General features: G+C 39.6%; 1 protein-coding gene across 1 annotated transcript; it reads right to left on the bottom strand.

Annotated features, from left to right (window-relative positions):
- Positions 1–3,584: 3,584 nt before the first annotated feature.
- Positions 3,585–3,998, bottom strand: LOC142490918 (histone H2A-like). Its single transcript, XM_075593313.1, has one exon. The coding sequence runs from the start codon at positions 3,996–3,998 to the stop codon at positions 3,585–3,587; it is 414 nt and encodes a 137-aa protein (XP_075449428.1).
- Positions 3,999–13,154: the final 9,156 nt, after the last annotated feature.

The following is a 13,154-nucleotide window of genomic DNA, read 5'->3' as shown; positions in this document are numbered from 1 at the left end:
AATACACGTGACATAATATAAATAACACGAGAAGTGCTTCAGACATAAAAGTAACATTTAAGAAAAGGAGTCCCTGCCCCGAAGTGCTTACAATCTAATGGTTAAGTAGAAAGAACTTGCAAAGACAGTAGGAAGGTGTTTTGGTAAGTGCGTCTGCAAGGGGCCCCGGTCGATGTATGAGGTGTATAGTATCAGCCATAGAGCAACTCATGCTTCGTTAAGGAGGTGGGTTTTAAAGGTGGATATTGAGGGGAAGTGCATTCCAGAGGTGTGGGGCAGTCGGTGAGAAAGGTTTAAGGTGAGGGGGCTTTAGTCACAAAAAGGGGTAGAGAGAGAAGACATCCTTGAGCAGAACGCAAGAGTTGAGATGGTGTATAGCGAGAAATTAGGGCTGAGATGAAAGGAGGGTCAGAAGAGTGTCAAGTCTTAAGTGAGGCAAATTGAGTGTGAGATATAGGATTGGATAGGAACCCAGAGGTGAATTTAAGCAGGGACAGATTTAGGAAAGAGTTACGTGATTCTGGCAGCAGCGTTTAGGATAGATTGTAAGGGACATAGTGAGAGGCAGGTTGGCCAGACAGCAGGCCGTTACAGTAATCGAGACAGGAGAGCATGAGGGCCAGTGGCCAAGTTTTAGCAGTAGACAGAATCTTTGTAATATAGCAGTGTGAAAAAAAAAATTTTTGGTTTTAGCTACATTTTGAATGTGAGGGAGGTGTAGAGTGTGACCCCTAGTTAGTGTAATACTGGGTGTATGATTACTGATTCCAACAGTAATGTTAGGTAGTAGGGCAAGGTTTGGGAGGAAATATGAAGAGCTCCGTTTTAGGATGTTAAGTTTGAGTTGAAAAGCGGGCCATCCAAAATTATATAGCAGAGACATTTGAATACTTTGGTCTGTACAGCAGGTGTAAGGCTAAGGGTGGAAAAGTTAGTGTGTCATCAGCATAGGAGGTGTGAACATAAGATGTGATAAGGTCACCTAGAGAGTGTAAAGAGAAAAGGTCCCAGGACAGAGCCCTGGGGTACCCCCACAATGAGATCAATGGAGGAGGGGGTGTTAGCAAGAAATAAAGTACAATGGGATAGGCAAGAGAAGATCCAGGATAGAGCTTTGTTATTGATACCAAGAGTATGGAGAATGTGAAGAAGTGTGGTCCAAAGTATCAAATGCTACAGAGAAGTCAAGTAGTATGAGCATAGTGTTGTGACCTTTGTATTTGGCAGCATGGAGATTAGTTATACAGTATGAATGAGCACTGTTTCAGTGGAGTGAGCAGTGCGGACGCCAGATTGTAGTGTCTGAGAGAATAAGTGGCGAGAAAATGGAGCATGCAAGAGAATACAAGGCATTCAAGGAGTTGAGGCAAGAGGGAGACAGGATGATACAGGTAGGGTCAAGCTTGCAGTTTATGAGTAATGGTATAACTGCTGTATGTTTGAAGGAGGAAAAGAGACCAGAGTAGAGGAATTTAAAAAAAAAAGTTGAGCGTGGGATTAGAATAGTAGCAAGAGGTTTTCAGAGATGGGTCGAGGGCAAGTGGTAGAGGGAGAAGAGATCAGCAATGATACATCCTGACAGCGGAAAAGGAGTCAAGGAAGGCAAAAGGAGAGCTAGCAAGAGGTGTAGGATGGGAGGAGGATACAGAGGGGGTGTTATGACATGGATTCCACCTTTTTCTTTAAATAGTCAAAGTCCTGGAGGTGAAATGGAAAAAAAAAATATATAAGAAAAAGAAAACCCAGGTAGCAGAGGATGTCTGAGTAGGGAGCCAAAGACAGAAGAGTCAGCGTGGGTTAGACTTGTGCATGTTGATTAGTGAAAAGGTTTGATTAGCCTGGGAGAGGGCAGAGTTGAAACAAAGAACATTTGTGGTGAAGGAAGGCTGCAAGGGTGAGATTTCTTCCTGAGGCGTTGAGGAATTAGTGCTGGAATGCAGCATGCATGTTTGGTAATTTAGCTGGGGTCTGGGGTTAGAAGGGCAAGAACTGCATGTAGTGCGAGGATTATCGAGCAGAGTTTTACTTCCTGACCAGGTATCAGGGTCTGGAGCGCAAAGTGGAATCAAAAGTTGGTAGGTTACTAGAGCGCAGGCCTCTGCTGAAACGAGGCGTAAATAGTTGGAGAAGGTGAGAAAATGAGATGTCAGAGGAAAGGGGGAAAAATGGAAAAAAAAAATAGTTGTGAAAAACAGGTCTAGTTAGTGGCCATCCTGTGGGTGCTGGCTGGTCTACTGTTTACGGCCAAAAGAGATGAGCATGAGGGGTCATCAATATGGCAGTTGATGTCCAAGGAGAACAGGGAAGTCTGAGGAAAGCCAAGATTGAAAGAATGACAGAAGGGGGAGTCAAGTAGAGGTAAGTGCATGATAGATGACCATACACATGGACAGTGAGGAGGGGTGGGGGGGAGAAATAGGACTCAATTTTCTTTAGCTGCTATTATAGTAGAAAGATTTGAAAAATGTGGGGGTCAGTTTCACAATATACATTAGACCAGTGGTTTCCACTTTTGGTTAAGGAACCCTATGTGAAATTCTGAGGAATCCCAAACCTTTCCACTAGCACGTCTGAGATTAGATGCATTGTAAACTAGTCTGTATTTGGTTCAATTTGGAAATTAACTGAATATATAAGGCAACAGTTTATGGATAACAAAAACTGTTCCTGCACTACTACCAATTAGGCTAAAATAAAAATAATGATCATGAAAAGGGGTAATTTTGTTAAACCCTTTGGCCAAAGCATTTATAAGCCTGCTTGCCACGTCAAGGCATACCCGTACCTACACTGAATATTTGTAATAATTGTCCCATGGACTAGTGATACAATGTGACAGAGCCCTGAAGGGGTTAAATAAGGCATATGCTTGAGTAGTGCAGATAAAAAAAATGGCCAAATCCAGTATTAAAGTTACCCTACTGTAGAGGTAAACTGGGTGCACACATTCCCTGGAGTGAATGATAAAATTTACACATTGCTTTCTGTCAGCCTTATATATTCCCCTACTCTTCAATAGAGGGTGATGTCCAGACTGACACTGGGGTGTATTGTACCTGCACGAATTGGAAAATTGGTAGGGGCTCTGTAACTGCAATGTAAAGCAGATGAGCCAATAAACCTACCCCTACAACCCTTTATGGATGCCCAGGGAACCCTGGTTGAAAAGCATATTTGCAGGCTGATATTAACTGCTACTCTTGAAAATGTGAATAGAAGTCAATAAGGCTGTAGTGGTACTTACAGTACATAGCACAAACTTAACTAAAACTAGATAGAAAAGCACAGCTAAGTTAGTGGAGCTTTAGTTCAGTGCATCCACTCAGAAGGCATGGATTTAAATAGACTGAAATAGAACAAAAACATCACTGCAAAAAGTGCACTCCCAATGGTTGATAACAGCACCAAAAAGATTGAGTATCAGGAAAGAATATACATTGAGACTATACTGGTAACATTTTTAAAATTTATTATTAAGTTGTTAAAATATCAATAACTGGACATAAGCAAAAGTCAAGTGTCCAAAATACATTTTTACACAAGTAAAACAATAAAATTAAGAAATGTTATTTCTACATTCAACATTAAAACTCTTGGGATTCAGCAACTTTAGGTTCTTGTGAGGACCCTTTAGAGGTCTTCTTTTGTAGAAGTTGAGCCTGAATGTTGGGTAAAACTCCTCCCTCAGCAATGGTGACCCCCGCAAACAGCTTATTCAGCTCTTCATCATTCCTGACTGCCAGCTGGATGTGTCTGGGTAAGATCCGGGCTTTCTTGTTGTCTCTAGCAGCATTTCCTGACAACTCTAAGACCTCGGCACACATGTATTCCAGAGCAGCTGCCAGGTAGATCGCAGATCCGGAGCCAATCCTCTCTGCATAGTTACCCTTCTTCAGCAGTCTGTGGATACGACCAACTGGGAATGCTAGGCCTGCCTTGGAGGATTTTGAGGACTTGCCAGCGGCAGGTTTCTGAATCTTTTTGCCACGACCAGACATCCTGATAACTGCAGGGGGTAAAAAAAAAAAAAAGTCAATTCTGATTTTACAAATAAAGGAGACTATGAAACACTGCTCTTAGTGATTTAAGACATTGAACAGGATGTGATAAGCAAAAATACCACAGAAGTTAAAGTTACGAGACTTTGTAATGCCAAGTGTTATTGTTTAAGAATTAAAAAAAAGTTTGTCTATCAATTAGAATTACACTAAAGATAACATATAATCCAAGTTAATAGCAGAAATCGTCTGTGTTTGGACACCGCCTTCAATTGGCAGAATAAAGTGACTTCAGCATACAGCAAGTCAGTGCAGGTGAATTAAAGGAAAACAAGTGTTTTTTGGTGAAGGTACCACACAAACCTACAGTAACTAAAGTACAGCTGGACAAAACAGAGCATTTTAAAAATCAGGAAATACCAGAACCATTAACATTGTAGAACCACCAGGCTGTCAGATATGGCTATATATTTTTAAGTGGTGTCCAAAATGTTTCTTGAATTTAAAAGAAAGTTGATTGACAGAAACAGCAGGGACATTTTATTTGTGAACAAGCTGTATTTTATTGTAATGCAACAAGTGGTTTTACAATATTACATCATGAAAATCCAAATAAATTGCTGGACAAATCTTAAGCCCCCAAATGTAAAAAATAAAGAGTGAGTGAGTAATACACCAAATGGAAATATTACTATATGCTCATTTGCATGTCTTAGACAGGTTTGCAACCCTGCCTTTAACCATTATCACCAAGCACACAGCACTTCCACTGCAGCAAGGGATTCTGGGAAATTACATGCAAATGAGCACACAGTGCCACCTTTTGCTTCAAAACCACCATGTTAAATGGTTTTGAAGCAAAAGGTGGCACTGTGTGCTCATTTGCATGTAATTTCCCAGAATCCCTTGCTGCAGTGGAAGTGCTGTGTGATAATGGTAAAAGGCAGGGTTGCAGGCCTGTCTTAAAGCTGCAGTTCAGTCAATATCCTGCATGTGTGTTTTTTTTTAATAAATCAGTTCTGTAGTAAGAAAAAATACTTTTAGCATTTTCTGTTTTTTTTTTTTGTTTTTTTTTTTAATTTATTTTTTTACTTCAATAGTTTTATGTGTGCAATCTCTATTTACCTAAAGAACTGTATAGTTGCAGGTAAATTCGTTCTCCATGTATTGATAGGTCGAAATTTGGTGACATAATTAGTGAAGGGATCTGTTTATATTCTGCTTGTCTGTCAGTGGAAGCTCATGAATATTCATGAGCATTCCTGCATTGACATGTGCTAGAGGGAGGGCAGGGCTGACAAAGGGGTGTGCCAGGGCTTGACAGGACATGAAGGGGCAGTGCCTTAGCAAATGGCTGTTAAAATAGAATACAAGAAAATTGGTCTTTCAAAGTTTTTTTTTTTTTTTTTTTCAAAAACTTTGAAAGACCAATTTTCTTGTATTCTATTTTAACAGCCATTTGCTAAGGCACTGCCCCTTCATGTCCTGTCACAAGCCCTGGCACACCCCTTTGTCAGCCCTGCCCTCCCTTTAGCACATGTCAATGCAGGAATGCTCATGAATATTCATGAGCTTCCACTGACAGACAAGCAGAATATAAACAGATCCCTTCACTAATTATGTCACCAAATTTCGACCTATCAATACATGGAGAACGAATTTACCTGCAGCTATACAGTTCTTTAGGTAAATAGAGATTGCACACATAAAACTATTGAAGTAAAAAAAATACATTAAAAAAAAAAAAAAAATTGAGCTGCAGCTTTAAGACATGCAAATGAGCATACAGTAATATTTCCATTTGCTATATGCTTTACTGTTGTGGGTTTGTCACTTTTTACCCACCATAACTTGAGGGGGGAAAAAAAATTCTACATATCTACAAATACCCAAAGTCAGCAATTGAGTGACCACACAGCAGTTCTGTGAGCATATTTCCATGCAGATTCCATAAGGGGGCATCATATTTACTTTAGGACACCAACAAGGGAACCATTTAAATATCAGAGCGAATGGAAGATCCTAGTTTAACACGTGTACATTCCAGTATATATTTAAGCGAAATGCCATAAAGGACTATGCTTGTGTACCACTCTAGATTGTAATTGTAAAGCATGTGGCATCCCATTAGGAGATAAGCGCTATGAGAGAACACAGGTTGTGTCTCAGTCCTTAAAAATAAGACTGTAGGTTATCCCACTCACTGTATGTATAAGACCTATAGTATTATACAGGTTAAGTACAGTAAATACTACTGTGCATGGAGCAGAGATTGTTTCACACTGATATACATTGACCCACAAAGTATTTACTGTAGTACTACTTGTTGGAACTAATCCCAATGCCTTCTAGTTAATGAGAAGCTGCAGTTAGAGAATTGAAAAAGCAGAACAGGACTCAACATAAAACCAGGTTAACAATATGCACATAGTAAGAGACCAGTTTCTAAAGAGGGGATCAAATGTAGGCGCACAACACAGGAGATACAGAATTACACATACCTCAGTCATACACATCTTAATAGTACTAAAGCTTTTAGTACAATTACTGTAGTTTGAGTACACTTGTTTTAGGTGAACTCAGAAAATCCAAAGATATACAAGTATGAAATCACATTAAAGACAAAACAGGCTACAACCAGCACCATGACTCAGATCTTAATGTAAACACAGCTACAACAAAAGGGATGCATGGCCAACCAAACACAGGTCTATAAAGGACTCACCTTTTGTCTCTATAATAACGTCACTGCCAAACACAGCTTCTACACCAGAGATGAGTATCTCCCCTTGCAAACACCTGATCTTTTTATACCTTTAACATTGCAGCTAATTGCAATTACAAACACATGGACTTAACTGAACAGCAACTTAATGAAAACCGATCCCAACCTTTACACTTTAACTCCTTCAGTGCCAAAGGGCACTGCACTATATGTCACTGTTACAATAGGTAGGAACATCTGAATATTGATTAATAAAAGGACATTTCCATTGCAACTGGATAGATGTTAATACAAAACTCCATGAGCTTGATACACTGAATGAAAACTGAAATAAAACTTCTTATTGACACAGGGAGAAGGAGTGGCTGAGTGAGTAAAGACACTGACTGGCACTGAGTATGAGAGTATGAGAGTATGAGAGTATGAGAGTATGAGAGTATGAGAGTATGAGAGTATGAGAGTATGAGAGTATGAGAGTATGAGAGTATGAGAGTATGAGAGTATGAGAGTATGAGAGTATGAGAGTATGAGAGTATGAGAGTATGAGAGTATGAGAGTATGAGAGTATGAGAGTATGAGGCAGGGGAACCTGGTTCAATTCCTAGTGTTGGCTCCTCGTGACCCTCAGCAAATCACTTTAGTCTCCCTGTGCCTCAGACACCAAAAACCTAGATTGTAAGCTCCACGGGGCAGGGACCTGTGCCTGCAAAATGTCTCTGTAAAGCGCTATGTAAAACTAGCAGCACTATACAAGAATATGCTATTATTATTATTATTATCATGTCACTAGTGCCCCAGTGCATTTGTCCTATCCTGTTGAATTTTCTGAATACAGCTGCAAGAAGTTCTGCATCACATTGCACATTACAACTATATTAAAATAATTTTATTTTTTTAAATGATAGATCCTATGTATTAAGCATCATAAATGGCTTCTTTGGCGCACAAAAATCTTATTTTAAGTGGTTCTTGCATGCGCATCCGCCCCAAATCTCTCCCTCTGCACCTGCCTCAAAAATGTGACATTGTTTTGTGGGGTTGTACAGATGTTAATGGTATGTATTACAAAAATAATGTTTATGGCCGCATGCACCGACCAGGATGAACCCATGATCCCATAGCTCCAATCCAGTGTGGTGACTCTTCTAAGTTTTCATCGATAAAACTCAACGAACCTAACTATAAAACTATATCCCACTAAAGGATCCATAATTATGCCCCCCAAAGAGCAAGAAACTACGAGTATAGGTATGTATTTGGGGGAGTAGTGTAAGTATGTATTTGGGGGAGCAGTGTAAGTATGTATTTGGAGGAGAAGTGTAAGTGTGTATTTGGGGGAGTAGTTTAAGTATGTATTTGGGGGTAGTGCAAGTATGTATTTGGGGGGGTAGTGTAAGTATGTATTTGGGGGAGTAGTGTAAGTATGTATTTGGGGGTTAGTGTAAGTATGTATTTGGAGGAGTAGTGTAAGTATGTATTTGGAGGAGAAGTGTAAGTAATTATTTGGGGGAGTAGTGTAAGAATGTTTTTGGGGGTAGTGTAAGTATGTATTTGGGGGTAGTGTAAGTATGTATTTGGAGGAGTAGTGTAAGTATGTATTTGGAGGAGTAGTGTAAGTATGTATTTGGAGGAGTAGTGTAAGTATGTATTTGGGGGAGTAGTGTAAGTATGTATTTGGAGGAGTAGTGTAAGTATGTATTTGGAGGAGTAGTGTAAGTATGTATTTGGAGGAGTAGTGTAAGTATGTATTTGGAGGAGTAGTGTAAGTATGTATTTGGAGGAGTAGTGTAAGTATGTATTTGGGGGAGTAGTGTAAGTATGTATTTGGAGGAGTAGTGTAAGTATGTATTTGGGGGAGTAGTGTAAGTATGTATTTGGAGGAGTAGTGTAAGTATGTATTTGGAGGAGTAGTGTAAGTATGTATTTGGAGGAGTAGTGTAAGTATGTATTTGGGGGAGTAGTGTAAGTATGTATTTGGAGGAGTAGTGTAAGTATGTATTTGGAGGAGTAGTGTAAGTATGTATTTGGAGGAGTAGTGTAAGTATGTATTTGGGGGAGTAGTGTAAGTATGTATTTGGAGGAGTAGTGTAAGTATGTATTTGGAGGAGTAGTGTAAGTATGTATTTGGAGGAGTAGTGTAAGTATGTATTTGGAGGAGTAGTGTAAGTATGTATTTGGGGGTTAGTGTAAGTATGTATTTGGAGGAGTAGTGTAAGTATGTATTTGGAGGAGAAGTGTAAGTAATTATTTGGGGGAGTAGTGTAAGAATGTTTTTGGGGGTAGTGTAAGTATGTATTTGGGGGTAGTGTAAGTATGTATTTGGAGGAGTAGTGTAAGTATGTATTTGGAGGAGTAGTGTAAGTATGTATTTGGAGGAGTAGTGTAAGTATGTATTTGGGGGAGTAGTGTAAGTATGTATTTGGAGGAGTAGTGTAAGTATGTATTTGGAGGAGTAGTGTAAGTATGTATTTGGGGGAGTAGTGTAAGTATGTATTTGGAGGAGTAGTGTAAGTATGTATTTGGGGGAGTAGTGTAAGTATGTATTTGGGGGAGTAGTGTAAGTATGTATTTGGAGGAGTAGTGTAAGTATGTATTTGGAGGAGTAGTGTAAGTATGTATTTGGAGGAGTAGTGTAAGTATGTATTTGGAGGAGTAGTGTAAGTATGTATTTGGGGGTTAGTGTAAGTATGTATTTGGAGGAGTAGTGTAAGTATGTATTTGGAGGAGAAGTGTAAGTAATTATTTGGGGGAGTAGTGTAAGAATGTTTTTGGGGGTAGTGTAAGTATGTATTTGGGGGTAGTGTAAGTATGTATTTGGAGGAGTAGTGTAAGTATGTATTTGGAGGAGTAGTGTAAGTATGTATTTGGAGGAGTAGTGTAAGTATGTATTTGGGGGAGTAGTGTAAGTATGTATTTGGAGGAGTAGTGTAAGTATGTATTTGGAGGAGTAGTGTAAGTATGTATTTGGGGGAGTAGTGTAAGTATGTATTTGGAGGAGTAGTGTAAGTATGTATTTGGGGGAGTAGTGTAAGTATGTATTTGGGGGAGTAGTGTAAGTATGTATTTGGAGGAGTAGTGTAAGTATGTATTTGGAGGAGTAGTGTAAGTATGTATTTGGGGGAGTAGTGTAAGTATGTATTTGGAGGAGTAGTGTAAGTATGTATTTGGGGGAGTAGTGTAAGTATGTATTTGGAGGAGTAGTATAAGTATGTATTTGGGGGAGTAGTGTAAGTATGTATTTGGAGGAGTAGTATAAGTATGTATTTGGGGGAGTAGTGTAAGTATGTATTTGGGGGAGTAGTGTAAGTATGTATTTGGGGGAGTAGTGTAAGTATGTATTTGGGGGAGTAGTGTAAGTATGTATTTGGGGGAGTAGTGTAAGTATGTATTTGGAGGAGTAGTGTAAGTATGTATTTGGGGGTAGTGTAAGTATGTATTTGGGGGTAGTGTAAGTATGTATTTGGAGGGGTAGTGTAAGTATGTATTTGGAGGAGTAGTGTAAGTATGTATTTGGGGGGTAGTGTAAGTATGTATTTGGAGGAGTAGTGTAAGTATGTATTTGGAGGAGTAGTGTAAGTATGTATTTGGGGGGTAGTGTAAGTATGTATTTGGAGGAGTAGTGTAAGTATGTATTTGGAGGGGTAGTGTAAGTATGTATTTGGAGGAGTAGTGTAAGTATGTATTTGGGGGGTAGTGTAAGTATGTATTTGGAGGAGTAGTGTAAGTATGTATTTGGAGGAGTAGTGTAAGTATGTATTTGGAGGAGTAGTGTAAGTATGTATTTGGAGGAGTAGTGTAAGTATGTATTTGGAGGAGTAGTGTAAGTATGTATTTGGGGGGTAGTGTAAGTATGTATTTGGAGGAGTAGTGTAAGTATGTATTTGGGGGAGTAGTGTAAGTATGTATTTGGAGGAGTAGTGTAAGTATGTATTTGGGGGAGTAGTGTAAGTATGTATTTGGAGGAGTAGTGTAAGTATGTATTTGGAGGAGTAGTGTAAGTATGTATTTGGAGGAGTAGTATAAGTATGTATTTGGGGGAGTAGTGTAAGTATGTATTTGGAGGAGTAGTGTAAGTATGTATTTGGAGGAGTAGTGTAAGTATGTATTTGGGGGAGTAGTGTAAGTATGTATTTGGAGGAGTAGTGTAAGTATGTATTTGGAGGAGTAGTGTAAGTATGTATTTGGAGGAGTAGTGTAAGTATGTATTTGGGGGAGTAGTGTAAGTATGTATTTGGAGGAGTAGTGTAAGTATGTATTTGGAGGAGTAGTGTAAGTATGTATTTGGAGGAGTAGTATAAGTATGTATTTGGGGGAGTAGTGTAAGTATGTATTTGGAGGAGTAGTGTAAGTATGTATTTGGAGGAGTAGTGTAAGTATGTATTTGGGGGAGTAGTGTAAGTATGTATTTGGAGGAGTAGTGTAAGTATGTATTTGGAGGAGTAGTGTAAGTATGTATTTGGAGGAGTAGTGTAAGTATGTATTTGGAGGAGTAGTGTAAGTATGTATTTGGAGGAGTAGTATAAGTATGTATTTGGGGGAGTAGTGTAAGTATGTATTTGGGGGAGTAGTGTAAGTATGTATTTGGAGGAGTAGTGTAAGTATGTATTTGGAGGAGTAGTATAAGTATGTATTTGGAGGAGTAGTGTAAGTATGTATTTGGGGGAGTAGTGTAAGTATGTATTTGGGGGAGTAGTGTAAGTATGTATTTGGAGGAGTAGTGTAAGTATGTATTTGGAGGAGTAGTGTAAGTATGTATTTGGAGGAGTAGTGTAAGTATGTATTTGGAGGAGTAGTGTAAGTATGTATTTGGGGGAGTAGTGTAAGTATGTATTTGGGGGAGTAGTGTAAGTATGTATTTGGGGGAGTAGTGTAAGTATGTATTTGGAGGAGTAGTGTAAGTATGTATTTGGAGGAGTAGTATAAGTATGTATTTGGAGGAGTAGTGTAAGTATGTATTTGGAGGAGTAGTGTAAGTATGTATTTGGGGGAGTAGTGTAAGTATGTATTTGGAGGAGTAGTGTAAGTATGTATTTGGGGGAGTAGTGTAAGTATGTATTTGGGGGAGTAGTGTAAGTATGTATTTGGAGGAGTAGTGTAAGTATGTATTTGGAGGAGTAGTGTAAGTATGTATTTGGAGGAGTAGTATAAGTATGTATTTGGAAAAATATTGTTACCTAACGGCGCCAATGAAAAATTATTATAACTGTGCTTCAAAACATAATAAAACAACAATAAAATTGTGAGATACAAAAATACCAGTATCAATAAAGTCCTTGCTTTGGTGTCCATAATAGATGAATATCAAAGTCCAGTCACTTGGATCCAACAGCAGATGAGTGGGTGGACATCAGCACATAAAGGAGAAAGGGGGAAAAATACATAGTGTAATACTGTAAGGTAATGGCCAAGGGGTAAGGGATAAATCCCTAAAAAGATGTCGGCAAGAAGGTGAGATAAACAAAACATAAATTTATTAAAACAATGATGATTAAAAACAGCTCCTCTCCTCACGGTGGCAGACAAAAATTGAAATCCTACTTACAAGACCTAAGTAGGACATGAGCAGTTCTAAGTGATAATATCACAGGGGCAGACATGTCCCGCTGACAGCAACCGTCTCCGGTATCCCAACGCTCCGTCTCCCAGTCCTGCTGGGGTCCGTTGATCTTCTGGCGTGGTATGCTGGTCGGTGTAGTGGCTCGTTTCCCTGGTAGTGGTGTCGCGAACACAAGCCGGATAGGCTTTCCCCTGAAGAAGCGGAAGGATCCGTGAAACGCGTAGGGTGGAGTTTGCCCCTATTCCAACGCGTGCGCAGATTGTGCAGTCTCTACGTGCACTCCTTCACCTAACATCATCCGGGATTCCCCATAGTTGTGACAGCCTATCCGGCTTGTGTTTGCGACACCACTACCTCTCGCGAGAGAGGTTACTGAACATCCGAGATATCGGGTGTCCCGGAAGAAGGAGCAGGGAAACGAGCCACTACACCGACCAGCATACCACACCAGAAGATCAACGGACCCCAGCAGGACTGGGAGACGGAGCGTTGGGATACCGGAGACGGTTGCTGTCAGCGGGACGTGTCTGCCCCTGTGATATTATCACTTAGAACTGCTCATGTCCTACTTAGGTCTTGTAAGTAGGATTTCAATTTTTGTCTGCCACCGTGAGGAGAGGAGCTGTTTTTAATCATCATTGTTTTAATAAATTTATGTTTTGTTTATCTCACCTTCTTGCCGACATCTTTTTAGGGATTTATCCCTTACCCCTTGGCCATTACCTTACAGTATTACACTATGTATTTTTCCCCTTTCTCCTTTATGTGCTGATGTCCACCCACTCATCTGCTGTTGGATCCAAGTGACTGGACTTTGATATTCATCTATTATGGACACCAAAGCAAGGACTTTATTGATACTGGTATTTTTGTA

Source organism: Ascaphus truei, chromosome 3 (genome assembly GCF_040206685.1).
Source record: "Ascaphus truei isolate aAscTru1 chromosome 3, aAscTru1.hap1, whole genome shotgun sequence".
NCBI classification, from domain to species: domain Eukaryota; kingdom Metazoa; phylum Chordata; class Amphibia; order Anura; family Ascaphidae; genus Ascaphus; species Ascaphus truei.
This window is presented reverse-complemented; position numbering and strand designations above follow the sequence as displayed.